This window comes from Mizuhopecten yessoensis, unplaced genomic scaffold (genome assembly GCF_002113885.1).
Source record: "Mizuhopecten yessoensis strain PY_sf001 unplaced genomic scaffold, ASM211388v2 scaffold2369, whole genome shotgun sequence".
NCBI classification, from domain to species: Eukaryota; Metazoa; Mollusca; class Bivalvia; order Pectinida; family Pectinidae; genus Mizuhopecten; species Mizuhopecten yessoensis.
The window spans coordinates 570,845-584,836 of record NW_018404512.1 but is presented as its reverse complement, the minus strand read 5'-3'; the positions used below and the strand labels follow the sequence as shown (position 1 = coordinate 584,836).

Below are 13,992 nucleotides of genomic sequence, written 5' to 3'. Positions count from 1 at the left end.
CAGACAGAATCACATCCTCTACATGATGTAGTTGTAGAGTTATAACCACAGACAGAATCACATCCTCTACATGATGTAGTTGTAGAGTTATAACCACAGACAGAATCACATCCTCTACATGATGTAGTTGTAGAGTTATAACCACAGACAGAATCACATCCTCTACATGATGTAGTTGTAGAGTTATAACCACAGACAGAATCACATCCTCTACATGATGTAGTTGTAGAGTTATAACCACAGACAGAATCACATCCTCTACATGATGTAGTTGTAGAGTTATAACCACAGACAGAATCACATCCTCTACATGATGTAGTTGTAGAGTTATAACCACAGACAGAATCACATCCTCTACATGATGTAGTTGTAGAGTTATAACCACAGACAGAATCACATCCTCTACATGATGTAGTTGTAGAGTTATAACCACAGACAGAATCACATCCTCTACATGATGTAGTTGTAGAGTTATAACCACAGACAGAATCACATCCTCTACATGATGTAGTTGTAGAGTTATAACCACAGACAGAATCACATCCTCTACATGATGTAGTTGTAGAGTTATAACCACAGACAGAATCACATCCTCTACATGATGTAGTTGTAGAGTTATAACCACAGACAGAATCACATCCTCTACATGATGTAGTTGTAGAGTTATAACCACAGACAGAATCACATCCTCTACATGATGTAGTTGTAGAGTTATAACCACAGACAGAATCACATCCTCTACATGATGTAGTTGTAGAGTTATAACCACAGACAGAATCACATCCTCTACATGATGTAGTTGTAGAGTTATAACCACAGACAGAATCACATCCTCTACATGATGTAGTTGTAGAGTTATAACCACAGACAGAATCACATCCTCTACATGATGTAGTTGTAGAGTTATAACCACAGACAGAATCACATCCTCTACATGATGTAGTTGTAGAGTTATAACCACAGACAGAATCACATCCTCTACATGATGTAGTTGTAGAGTTATAACCACAGACAGAATCACATCCTCTACATGATGTAGTTGTAGAGTTATAACCACAGACAGAATCACATCCTCTACATGATGTAGTTGTAGAGTTATAACCACAGACAGAATCACATCCTCTACATGATGTAGTTGTAGAGTTATAACCACAGACAGAATCACATCCTCTACATGATGTAGTTGTAGAGTTATAACCACAGACAGAATCACATCCTCTACATGATGTAGTTGTAGAGTTATAACCACAGACAGAATCACATCCTCTACATGATGTAGTTGTAGAGTTATAACCACAGACAGAATCACATCCTCTACATGATGTAGTTGTAGAGTTATAACCACAGACAGAATCACATCCTCTACATGATGTAGTTGTAGAGTTATAACCACAGACAGAATCACATCCTCTACATGATGTAGTTGTAGAGTTATAACCACAGACAGAATCACATCCTCTACATGATGTAGTTGTAGAGTTATAACCACAGACAGAATCACATCCTCTACATGATGTAGTTGTAGAGTTATAACCACAGACAGAATCACATCCTCTACATGATGTAGTTGTAGAGTTATAACCACAGACAGAATCACATCCTCTACATGATGTAGTTGTAGAGTTATAACCACAGACAGAATCACATCCTCTACATGATGTAGTTGTAGAGTTATAACCACAGACAGAATCACATCCTCTACATGATGTAGTTGTAGAGTTATAACCACAGACAGAATCACATCCTCTACATGATGTAGTTGTAGAGTTATAACCACAGACAGAATCACATCCTCTACATGATGTAGTTGTAGAGTTATAACCACAGACAGAATCACATCCTCTACATGATGTAGTTGTAGAGTTATAACCACAGACAGAATCACATCCTCTACATGATGTAGTTGTAGAGTTATAACCACAGACAGAATCACATCTTCTACATGATGTAGTTGTAGGTTTATAACCACAGACAGAATCACATCCTCTACATGATGTAGTTGTAGATTTATAACCACAGACAGAATTACATCCTTCACATGATGTGGTTGTGGCATTACAACAAGTACATTATTTTTTTTCTTCAGAGAACATTGTTGTAGTGTTTGAAGAAATATAATTCAATTCTCCACAGGAGATAAGACTCCAACACATCAATGAGCAGGTAAACAAATCGTAACTGAATCGTAACATCATATATAAACACTTAACTGATTGTACTACATGAACCTTTCTTACAGTTTTTGTTTTGGGTCTGCATTGAGTGAGAGCTAAGTTTTTATGATCAGAGGTGAGTGGACTCCACTTTGTGATCACAGTGGAGTGGAAGCTTGTTGATCAGAGTTGAATGGAAGCTTTGTGATCAGAGTTGAGTCGAGGCTTTGTGATCAGAAATAAGGGAATGCTTTGTGATCAGAGTTGAGTGGAGGCTTTGTGATAAGAGTTGAGGGAGGGCTTTGTAATCATAGTTGAGTGGAAGCTTTGTGATCAGGGTTGAGTGGAAGCTTTGTGATCAGAGTTGAGTGGAGGCTTTGTGATAAGAGTTGAGTGGAATCTTTGTGATCAGAGTTGAGTGGAAGCTTTGTGACCAGAGTTGAGTGGAAGCTTTGTGATCATAGTTGAATGGAAGCTTTGTGATCAGAGTTGAGTCGAGGCTTTGTGATCAGAAATAAGGGAATGTTTTGTGATCAGAGTTGAGTGGAGGCTTTGTGATAAGAGTTGAGGAAGGGCTTTGTAATAATAGTTGAGTGGAAGCTTTGTGATCAGAGTTGAGTGGAGGCTTTGTGATAAGAGTTGAGTGGAATCTTTGTGATCAGAGTTGAGTGGAAGCTTTGTGACCAGAGTTGAGTGGAAGCTTTGTGATCATAGTTGAATGGAAGCTTTGTGATCAGAGTTGAGTGGATGCTTTGTGATCAGACTTGAACGGAAGCTTTGTGATCAGAATTGAGTGGAAGCTTTGTGATCAGAGTTGAGGGGAGGCTTTGTGATAAGAGTTGAGGGAGGGCTTTGTAATCATAGTTGAGTGGAAGCTTTGTGATTAGAGTTGAGTGGAAGCTTTGTGATCAGAGTTGAGTTGAAGCTTTGTGACCAGAGTTGAGTGGAAGCTTTGTGATCATAGTTGAATGGAAGCTTTGTGATCAGAGTTGAGTCGAGGCTTTGTGATCAGAAATAAGGGAATGTTTTGTGATCAGAGTTGAGTGGAGGCTTTGTGATAAGAGTTGAGGTAGGGCTTTGTAATCATAGTTGAGTGGAAGCTTTGTGATTAGAGTTGAGTGGAAGCTTTGTGATCAGAGTTGAGTCGAGGCTTTGTGATCAGAAATAAGGGAATGTTTTGTGATCAGAGTTGAGTGGAGGCTTTGTGATAAGAGTTGAGGAAGGGCTTTGTAATAATAGTTGAGTGGAAGCTTTGTGATCAGAGTTGAGTCGAGGCTTTGTGATCAGAAATAAGGGAATGCTTTGTGATCAGAGTTGAGTGGAGGCTTTGTGATAAGAGTTGAGGAAGGGCTTTGTAATAATAGTTGAGTGGAAGCTTTGTGATCAGAGTTGAGTCGAGGCTTTGTGATCAGAAATAAGGGAATGTTTTGTGATCAGAGTTGAGTGGAGGCTTTGTGATAAGAGTTGAGGTAGGGCTTTGTAATCATAGTTGAGGGGAAGCTTTGTGATCAGAGTTGAGTGGAAGCTTTGGGACCAGAGTTGAGTGGAAGCTTTGTGATCAGAGTTGAGTGGGGGCTTTGTGATAAGAGTTGAGGTAGGGCTTTGTAATCATAGTTGAGGGGAAGCTTTGTGATCAGAGTTGAGTGGAAGCTTTGTGACCAGAGTTGAGTGGAAGCTTTGTGATCATAGTTGAATGGAAGCTTTGTGATCAGAGTTGAGTGGATGCGTTGTGATCAGAGTTGAATGGAAGCTTTGTGATCAGAGTTGAGTCGAGGCTTTGTGATCAGAAATAAGGGAATGTTTTGTGATCAGAGTTGAGTGGAGGCTTTGTGATAAGAGTTGAGTGGAAGCTTTGTGATCAGAGTTGAGTTGAAGCTTTGTGACCAGAGTTGAGTGGAAGCTTTGTGATCATAGTTGAATGGAAGCTTTGTGATCAGAGTTGAGTGGATGCTTTGTGATCAGACTTGAACGGAAGCTTTGTGATCAGAATTGAGTGGAAGCTTTGTGATCAGAGTTGAGTGGAGGCTTTGTCATAAGAGTTGAGGTAGGGCTTTGTAATCATAGTTGAGGGGAAGCTTTGTGATCAGAGTTGAGTGGAAGCTTTGTGATCAGAGTTTAGTGGAGGCTTTTTGATCAGAGTTGAGGGAAGGTTTTATAATCAGAATTGATTTTGTGATGATGCAACTATTTTTTTCATTTTATTTCTAAATATTTACCACGATATATATCATTACATTACAGTTCAAGTTTAGTGGTTGATTTGGTCTATATATATAACATTGATCTGCTTACTTAGGTCAGATTCCATTCCAAGAAGATGACATTGTAGCCCAAGATTTTAACAATCCTGGCGTATTTATATTCCAGCAAACCAATTCTTGTCAAAAAAGAAATTAAATGTCTCCAGATTTAGTTGTAATTCTGATAAAACTTGATAGAAAAGCCTGCCTGTATGTTCGTGACTGGGGTGTGTTTTGAGGGTAATGGCAGGATCAGACCTCCCCTAAGACTTCTGGGTGTCTGACTAACATTAAATAGCTACATATTCTAGCACGGTTGCATCATTATACTGTCATCAAGATGGTAACTACATCAGGCTTTCCATCTTTCTGCTGCATGGCTGAGTTTCTGGGAGAAATGTCACTGTTACAAAACCAGGAAGACATTTCCTACGCCCTCTCAGGAATACAGTTTAATCATTCAGATAGATGAAACACAAAAGATAGGGTTTCACATTAAAACCATAAACCCCTATGTTCTATAGCCAAAGATTCAAAGTTTGCATCTAAACGAGGCTGTATCAAGACGCTGTATCGTACTCCTCGGGGAACTGATTTGTAATGCAGAGATCTGTACTGAACCATTAACAAAGAATCCTTCCACTAGGATATACTGATGTATTGTGATCATAACTTTTGCATACTTGTACTTTTCATATGTTTTTGTCATTAGATTTGTTACGTCAAGTTAAAGATATAGGCTAGGACTGACATCAATACATATTTGGGACGACAAATGTGCTCATTAAATACAGGCTGTAACATATGTATATATACCATATTTATCCTGCAATAAGCCCAGGGGCCTACACATAATCTCTGGCTCAAAGAGGTGGGGTTGGGGCTGATAACAGTACTGTGAAATAATATTTGGCATTTCTACTTAAATAGATATGGGTGGGCTTATTACCAGGCATGGGCTTATTGCCAGATTAATATGTCATATAATAAACTGGTACATGTAAACAGACTGTATATATTTGTAGCCCTCTGTTAAACTTCATTGTTTATATTAATACATACATTTATACTCCTAGGAAAATACCAACTATGGGATAATTCATTGTAACCTTGAGATGTTTATCAATATATACCTATTTATCCAGAACCCTCATGCTGCAATTGGCTGAAGACTTTAGGAACTGTTTACTTTCACTTTACCTGTGTATGGGTGGCTGTACATGCGTGACATCCATATAATTTCTGTCTGTCAACTGTCTATCATGTGTTGTACATGTATACAAGACTGATCACAGACTGTCAAAGCAACATCTGCAAAATGTCTTTCTTTCGTCATGCTCTTTCTTTCTTTTCATCTGAATTCCATTCACTATACAGCTGGTGTTTTCGTTTATCGCGGTACAAACGGTTCACGCTTTCAGGCGAGCCTTGATCAAGTCTCACAAGGCCTGCATAAACATTTGCAGGTCCACCAGAATTAATTCCCAAAAATGTTACATCAAAAACGGACAAACCGGTTGTTCCGCATAAACGAACAGGCCCTAGGTCCACTGCACCACATGCAAGTGTTTTGACTGGTTGGTAATAGTTATGTTCAAACTGTTTGTTTGTGTTTTACATCCTATTAACAGATTAGGGATGTGCCAGGTTTTGGTGGAGGATGAAAGCAGAGTACCCACAGAAAAACCACCGACCTGTGGCCAGTACTTGGCCATCATTGCCGTCAGAACTGGTATTGTAAACTATATTCATCACAATAGACCATATAAGTACAAATTATTATGAAACAAATTTTTTAAATAATGATAGCTTTTCAATTCGTTAGCAATGGGTAATTGATCAGGTATATTTAATTTGCCTTGTATGTGTATTTTAATGCTCTCAGGGATAGTTTTCCAGATGAATAAAACGTTCAGTCTTAAATGTGGAGTTTAGGGTCTTTATTTCTGATGTCACAGCAAAAGAATCTAGTATTCACATATATAATCAACATATACCCAAAATTTTAATTATTAAAAAGAAGCAAGAGAAATGAACTAACCTGACTGTCCCAGGTAGGTGACATAGTAATGACCTATTCTTGCCAGTGGTATTTTTAATATTGAGCATGTGACAGTCCTATAGTTACCAAAAAACCTTTTAATTCAGTGCCTTTAATGAAACCTTCAGTATGGCAGAGTACTTACCTCCTCTCCTTTCAGAGAGTATTCATGGTTGAGTAACAATTCCACGGCCTCCACATTTTCTTCGTTGATAGCATGAAGAAGTGAATCCCCAACATCTACATGGTAACTTAGCAACAATTCAATCATTTCAATATTTTCATTCTCAATAGCAACAAGAAGTGCTGTTCTCCCTAGAGGGTCGACACAGTTGATGTTGAGTCCAGTTTGAGTGCCAACACTGAGGTATTGTCGTGTGCTTGGTATGTCACCACGCTCCACTGCCAATAGGTACTGCTTTTCATCATTTGTCAGGTCGACCTCCTTACGTATGACACCCATACCTAAGCAGTCACCATCCATGTCAGTTCCACCCTCATCGACCAGACGCGACGAGTTCATCAGCGTCTCCCGGTAACGGCGGTATACCTTGTCCATATCCTGGTCGTTGTCCGTGAACGACCCTGACTGGGAAGTTGTAGAACCCTGAAATGTAGATGAAACACTATCTTAACATTTGTAGTAAGTCGTGTAACATAAGTGCATTGTAAAGCATAAAACAAAACAAACTCCAGAAAGTGTCTCATGCTGACTAGTTAAGACCAAGTACGAAAAAAACGTTATTCAAGCAATTTTCAATATTACATCTCATTTGAATAAATCATAAATACTGAGTCATAGATATAACTAAAACTGCTGATTTGATCTGCTGTAAGGTGGCTAGAGTATATGATATTTGTGGTTGACTTTCAGGTCTGGAACGTTTCTCCTGTGTACTGGTAATTGTATCAACAAACATGGTATATTTCACGGATAACCTCTGTTAAACTATTCATTGGGTAAACCTTTGTAAAATTATTCCTTAGAAAAAACTTTGCAAGAGATGAATTACCAATGTTTTATTAATTGTTACATGTACAGTGTATATGCATGTGAAAATAATAAAATGAGCACCGCAGGATTGGACTAATGTACCAACCCACCACATTTAATATACTGTTAATGTCCTCCCTTTAGTAGTGCTATACTCACGTCCTCTTAATAACCTCACGAGAGTATTTCAAGTAAATATTATTTATCAATTAGGGTTTCCAAACTCAACAGATGCTGACGTGGGAGATCTCTGCCCACTGGTATTTTTTCATTGTGGCTGATTATTTTTTTTAGATTTTTTTAATTTTCGAAAGAGTTTTTTCAATACAGTGAAAATAATAATGGATCAGTAATTCATTCAGATCATATAATAACCTGTTTGTCACCATTCATCTTTCATATCACCACTCATACCATACCAGTTCTGGTTCTGTAGATATAGGATTTGATTAGAAGAAGAACTTCATTATCAATGCGATTGTAAATGCCTGTGTTATTTACCAAACCAAATAACAATTTTCTTTATTAATATGTAATGTAATTGTTAGTGCATTTAACAACCTTTCAAAACTTGCCAGAAAATTCTGAACCTCATTGTGGCTGATTTACTAAAACAATACTTTATCAACGTATAATTATTTCCAAGGAATTAGTTCATAAGATATTACAAAACAGGTGTCAATTAGATTTTAAGGATTTTTACCTTATTTAGTTAACAATCTATCAAATTGTTAGTATGTGTCAGGGTGCTTCCCTGACTGTTTTAGCTGATATGCTTCATTTCAAATGATGTTGAAGATTGCCAATTGCCATGTTGGAGAGGTGACCGAGGAAAGGTGAGATTTAGCTCATATATACTTTTCTTCACTTTTATAAGTATTTTATCTGCATATTCTGATGCATTTAAAACACAAGGTAAAAGAAAATATTGTATCTGTTCCTTACATAACATACAGTCTCATCAATATAATTGTTAGATTTTCTAAAATATTTTTAAAATCCATATTTAATAACAATGCCATTGGGTTGAATTCATATATTCTATTATAATCTATCACATGTTTATATCATTATCAGGATATTTCATGTTATGTAACTAGGCCCTGAACATGTATGTTAAACATTATTAAGCCTGATCATGTAATGTTTTGTCATGTGACTAGGTCCTGATCATGTATGTCTATGTAATGTGACTAGGTCCTGATCATGTTTGTCTGTGTAAGGTGACCAGGTCCTGATCATGTTTGTCTGTGTAAGGTGACCAGGCCCTGATCATGTATGTCTGTGTAATGTGACTAGGTCCTGATCATGCATGTCTGTGTAAGGTGACCATGCCCTGATCATGTTTGTCTGTGTAAAGTGACCAGACCTGGTCTTGTATGTTAGTTGTTAGGAAAATATTTTTAAAATCCATATTTAATAACAATGCCATTGGGTTGAATTCATAGATTCTATTATAATCTATCACATGTTTATATCATTATCAGGATATTTCATGTTATGTAACTAGGCCCTGAACATGTATGTTAAACATTATTAAGCCTGATCATGTAATGTTTTGTCATGTGACTAGGTCCTGATCATGTATGTCTATGTAATGTGACTAGGTCCTGATCATGTTTGTCTGTGTAAGGTGACCAGGTCCTGATCATGTTTGTCTGTGTAATGTGACTAGGTCCTGATCATGCATGTCTGTGTAAGGTGACCATGCCCTGATCATGTTTGTCTGTGTCAAGTGACCAGACCTGGTCTTGTTTGTTAGTTGTTAGGAAACTAGGCCCTCATCATGTATATTTATAGTAAGGTGACTAGGCCCTGGTCACATGTCTGTGGCATGATGGCTAGGTCCTGATCATGTATTTCTGAGGTAAAGTGACTATAATCTTATGTATGTCTATGGTAAGGTGATTAGGCCCTGATCATGCTTGTCTGAGGTAAGGTGACTAGAACCTCATGTACGACAGTTGTAAGGGGATCATGCACTGATCATGTTTATCTGTGCTTAGGTGACTAGGCCCTGATCTTGTATGTTGATTGTGAGGTGACTAGGCCCTGATCTTGTATGTTGATTGTAAGGTGGCTAGGCCCTGATCTTGTATATTGATTGTAAGGTGACATGGCCCTGACCTTTTACATTGGTTGTAAGGTGACCAGGCCCTGAGTTTTTACATTGGCTGTAAGGTGACCAGGCCCTGAGTTTTTACATTGATTGTAAGGTGACCCGGCCCTGAGTTTTTACATTGAATGTAAGGTGACCAGGCCCTGAGTTTTTACATTGAATGTAAGATGACCAGGCCCTGATTTTTTATATTGAATGTAAGGTGACCAGGCCCTGAGATTTTACATTGGTTGTAAGGTGACCAGGCCCTGATTTTTTACATTGGTTGTAAGGTGACCAGGCCCGGAGGTTTTACATTGAATGTAAGGTGACCAGGCCCTGAGTTTTTACATTGGATGTAAGGTGACCAGGCCCTGAGTTTTTACATTGGTTGTAAGGTGACCAGGCCCTGAGTTTTTACATTGGTTGTAAGGTGACCAGGCCCTGAGTTTTTACATTGGTTGTAAGGTGACTAGCTGGGCACTACTAAGATAAATGTTAAAGTGTATGGACAAGGCAACACCACAAATCACATCTAAATCAATATGGTTAAGGAAGCTTAGAAGCCTGGCCCACTTTTGTAGAACCTGTTTCCAAGGAGATTTACATATAAATAACAAAAAAGGAAGTTGAATATATAATACAATTGTAGATCCATGGATGATGTAATAATAATCTATATACAGTATCACTTTTAGCTAATGACTGTAGATCCATGGGTGGTGTAATGGCAAATATATTACTATAGTTCCATGATTGCTGTATACAGAAAATAATAATAATAGTAATAATTTGAGGTTCTTATATACCGCTTTATCACAACATAGTTTGTAGGTCGTCTCAAGGTGGTTCACAAATTATTATCCGTGGTTATAGGGCCTTTGCAACCAGCCAATATTTTTCTCAACTCCCTGGGGAGCATACAGCCGGTGCTGCCATTTCGGCGCTCACAGCTAGCATTCTACAATTCTAGCACTGCCCAACCACATACTTATTTACAGCTGAGTAGACTGGAACAAGCGGAGTAGAGTATCTTGCTCAAAGATACAACACAGTGCCGTGCTTTGACGCGATCCCACAACTCTATTCCCTTTCACCATTGCTTCCTCTCCCTCAGTTACATTTCTTTACAGTACCTTTCAGTCTCCTGCCCCCTATCACAGTAATTTCCACTCCTCCAGTTTTCCACATTCCCACTGACATTCCATTCTCTGGCCCTTCCCTATCTAAATCCCCCCACCCCGACCCCTCTTCACAATTTTCTTTTATCTTTCCCTTTCCTTCCTTTTTCAATTCTTATTTATTTTACCTTTCTTCTCTATCTATTATTTCCTCAGTTTTTCTCTCTGCTCTCTTTGTTTCCCACTCAAATTTCCTGTGTCTTTCTTTTTCTTGGACTCAATATTCACTTGTCATTGCTTTCGTTCCCAGAGACACATCTACATGTTTCTTCTATTGACTCAATCAATATTTCATAAATATCAACAAAAATAACAACAGCACTTAATCACACACATTTATACAGACAGATTTACATGGCCATCACTGGCCCTGCTGCGAGAGTTTGACAATGGTGTTTTCCTCCCTGATACACTCCAATATATTGTTATACTATACTCTTGTTGCAGCAGCACACCAACAAATTAGCAGGCCTACAATGCCAGACACTTTCACAGCCAGAATCAATGCCTGTTCTGTTTACAATGTGGAGACAAATTAACCAGAAGGGAGAGCTAACAACAAATGATAGCCACACCAGCGCTATACCGTATCAATAGGACAGTTTTTCTTGATGACCAGATTAATGTCACAGGGCAGTTCCCAAATTAATTTGGCAGGAAGAGGCTTGACCAATGAACTGGATATTAACTATTGCTGGCATGACTACAATAGCTTTGAGTGGGTGGTCAAATGAAGTTTGTATCAATAGAGGAGTTAAACAAGCTTGGGGATGTGACCAGTTCATATCTAGAGAGGGGCTACACAAGCTTGGGGATGTGACCAGTTCATATCTAGAGAGGGGTTACACAAGCTTGGGGATGTGACCATGGCCAGTTCATATCTAAAGAGAGGGGTTACACAAGCTTGGGGATGTGACCAGTTCATATCTAGAGAGAGGTTACACAAGCTTAGGGTGTGACCAGTTCATATCTAGAGAGGGGTTACACACGCTTCGGGATGTGACCAGTTCATATCTAGAGAGGAGTTACACAAGCTGGGGGATGTGACCAGTTCATATCTAGAGAGGGAGTTACACAAGCTTGGGGATGTGACCAGTTTATATCTAGAGAGAGGTTACACAAGCTTAGGGTGTGACCAGCTCATATCTAGAGAGGGTTAAACAAGCTTAGGGTGTGACCAGTTCATATCTAGAGAGAGGTTCCACAAGCTTGGGGATGTGCCCAGTTCATATCTAGAGAGAGGTTACACAAGCTTAGGGTGTGACCAGCTCATATCTAGAGAGGGTTAAACAAGCTTAGGGTGTGAGCAGTTCATATCTAGAGAGAGGTTACACAAGCTTAGGGTGGGACCAGTTCATATCTAGAGAGGGGATACACAGGATTGGGGATGTGACCAGTTCATATCTAGAGTGACCAGTTCATATTTATAGAGGGGTTACACAAGCTTGGGGATGTGACCATGGCCAGTTCATATCTAAAGAGAGGGGTTACACAAGCGTGGGGATGTGACCAGTTCATATCTAGAGAGGAGTTACACAAGCTTCGGGATGTGACCAGTTCATATCTAGAGAGGAGTTACACAAGCTTCGGGATGTGACCAGTTCATATCTAGAGAGGGGTTACACACGCTTCGGGATGTGACCAGTTCATATCTAGAGAGGAGTTACAAAAGCTTGGGGATGTGACCAGTTCATATCTAGGGACGGATTACACAAGCTTTGGGATGTGACCATGGCCAGTTCATATCTAGAGAGGGGTTACACAAGCTTCGGTATGTGACCAGTTCATATCTAGAGAGGGGTTACACAAGATTGGGGATATGACCAGTTCATATCTAGATGGCCAGTACATATCTAGAGAGGGGCTACACAAGCTTAGGGATGTGACCAGTTCGTATCTAGAGAGGGGTTACACAAGCTTCGGGATGTGACCAGTTCATATCTAGAGAGGAGTTACACAGGCTTGGGGATGTGACCAGTTCATATCTAGAGAGGAGTTACACAGGCTTGGGGATGTGACCAGTTCATATCTAGAGAGGAGTTACACAGGCTTGGGGATGTGACCAGTTCATATCTAGAGAGGAGTTACACAAGCCTGGGGATGTGACCAGTTCATATCTAGAGAGGAGTTACACAAGCTTCGGGATGTGACCAGTTCATAGCTAGAGAGGAGTTACACAAGCTTGGGGATGTGACCAGTTTATATCTAGAGAGAGGTTACACAAGCTTAGGGTGTGACCAGCTCATATCTAGAGAGGGTTAAACAAGCTTAGGGTGTGACCAGTTCATATCTAGAGAGGGGTTACACACGCTTCGGGATGTGACCAGTTCATATCTAGAGAGGAGTTACACAAGCCTGGGGATGTGACCAGTTCATATCTAGAGAGGGAGTTACACAAGCTTGGGGATGTGACCAGTTTATATCTAGAGAGAGGTTACACAAGCTTAGGGGGCGACCAGTTCATATCTAGAGAGGGTTAAACAAGCTTAGGGTGTGAGCAGTTCATATCTAGAGAGAGGTTACACAAGCTTAGGGGGTGACCAGTTCATATCTAGAGAGGGTTAAACAAGCTTAGGGTGTGACCAGTTCATATCTAGAGAGAGGTTCCACAAGCTTGGGGATGTGCCCAGTTCATATCTAGAGAGAGGTTACACAAGCTTAGGGTGGGACCAGTTCATATCTAGAGAGGGGATACACAATATTGGGGATGTGACCAGTTCATATCTAGAGAGGAGTTACACAAGCTTCGGGATGTGACCAGTTCATATCTAGAGAGGAGTTACACAAGGTTGGGGATGTGACCAGTTCATATCTAGAGAGGAGTTACACAAGCTTGGGGATGTGACCAGTTTATATCTAGAGAGAGGTTACACAAGCTTAGGGTGTGACCAGTTCATATCTAGAGAGGGTTAAACAAGCTTAGGGTGTGACCAGTTCATATCTAGAGAGAGGTTACACAAGCTTGGGGATGTGACCAGTTCATATCTAGAGAGGGGATACACAAGCTTGGGAATGTGAACAGTTCATATCTAGAGAGGGGTTACACAAGATTGGGGATATGACCAGTTCATATCTAGAGAGGGGATACACAAGCTTGGGAATGTGACCAGTTCATATCTAGAGAGGGGATACACAAGCTTGGAAATGTGACCAGTTCATATCTAGAGAGGGGTTACACAAGATTGGGGATGTGACCAGTTCATATCTAGAGAAGGGATACAGAAGCTTAGGGATGTGACCAGTTCATATCTAGAGAGGGGTTACACAAGCTTAGGGATGTGACCA

General features: G+C 39.7%; 1 protein-coding gene across 1 annotated transcript in view; it reads right to left on the bottom strand.

Moving 5' to 3' along the window:
• Positions 1-13,992, bottom strand: part of LOC110445790 (transient receptor potential-gamma protein-like) — a 65,205-nt gene that overhangs the window by 34,113 nt on the left and 17,100 nt on the right. The window contains exon 2 of the mRNA XM_021490579.1: positions 6,580-7,041. Within this exon, the coding sequence (XP_021346254.1) occupies positions 6,580-7,041 (462 nt within the window). The remainder of the gene's footprint in view (positions 1-6,579; positions 7,042-13,992) is intronic.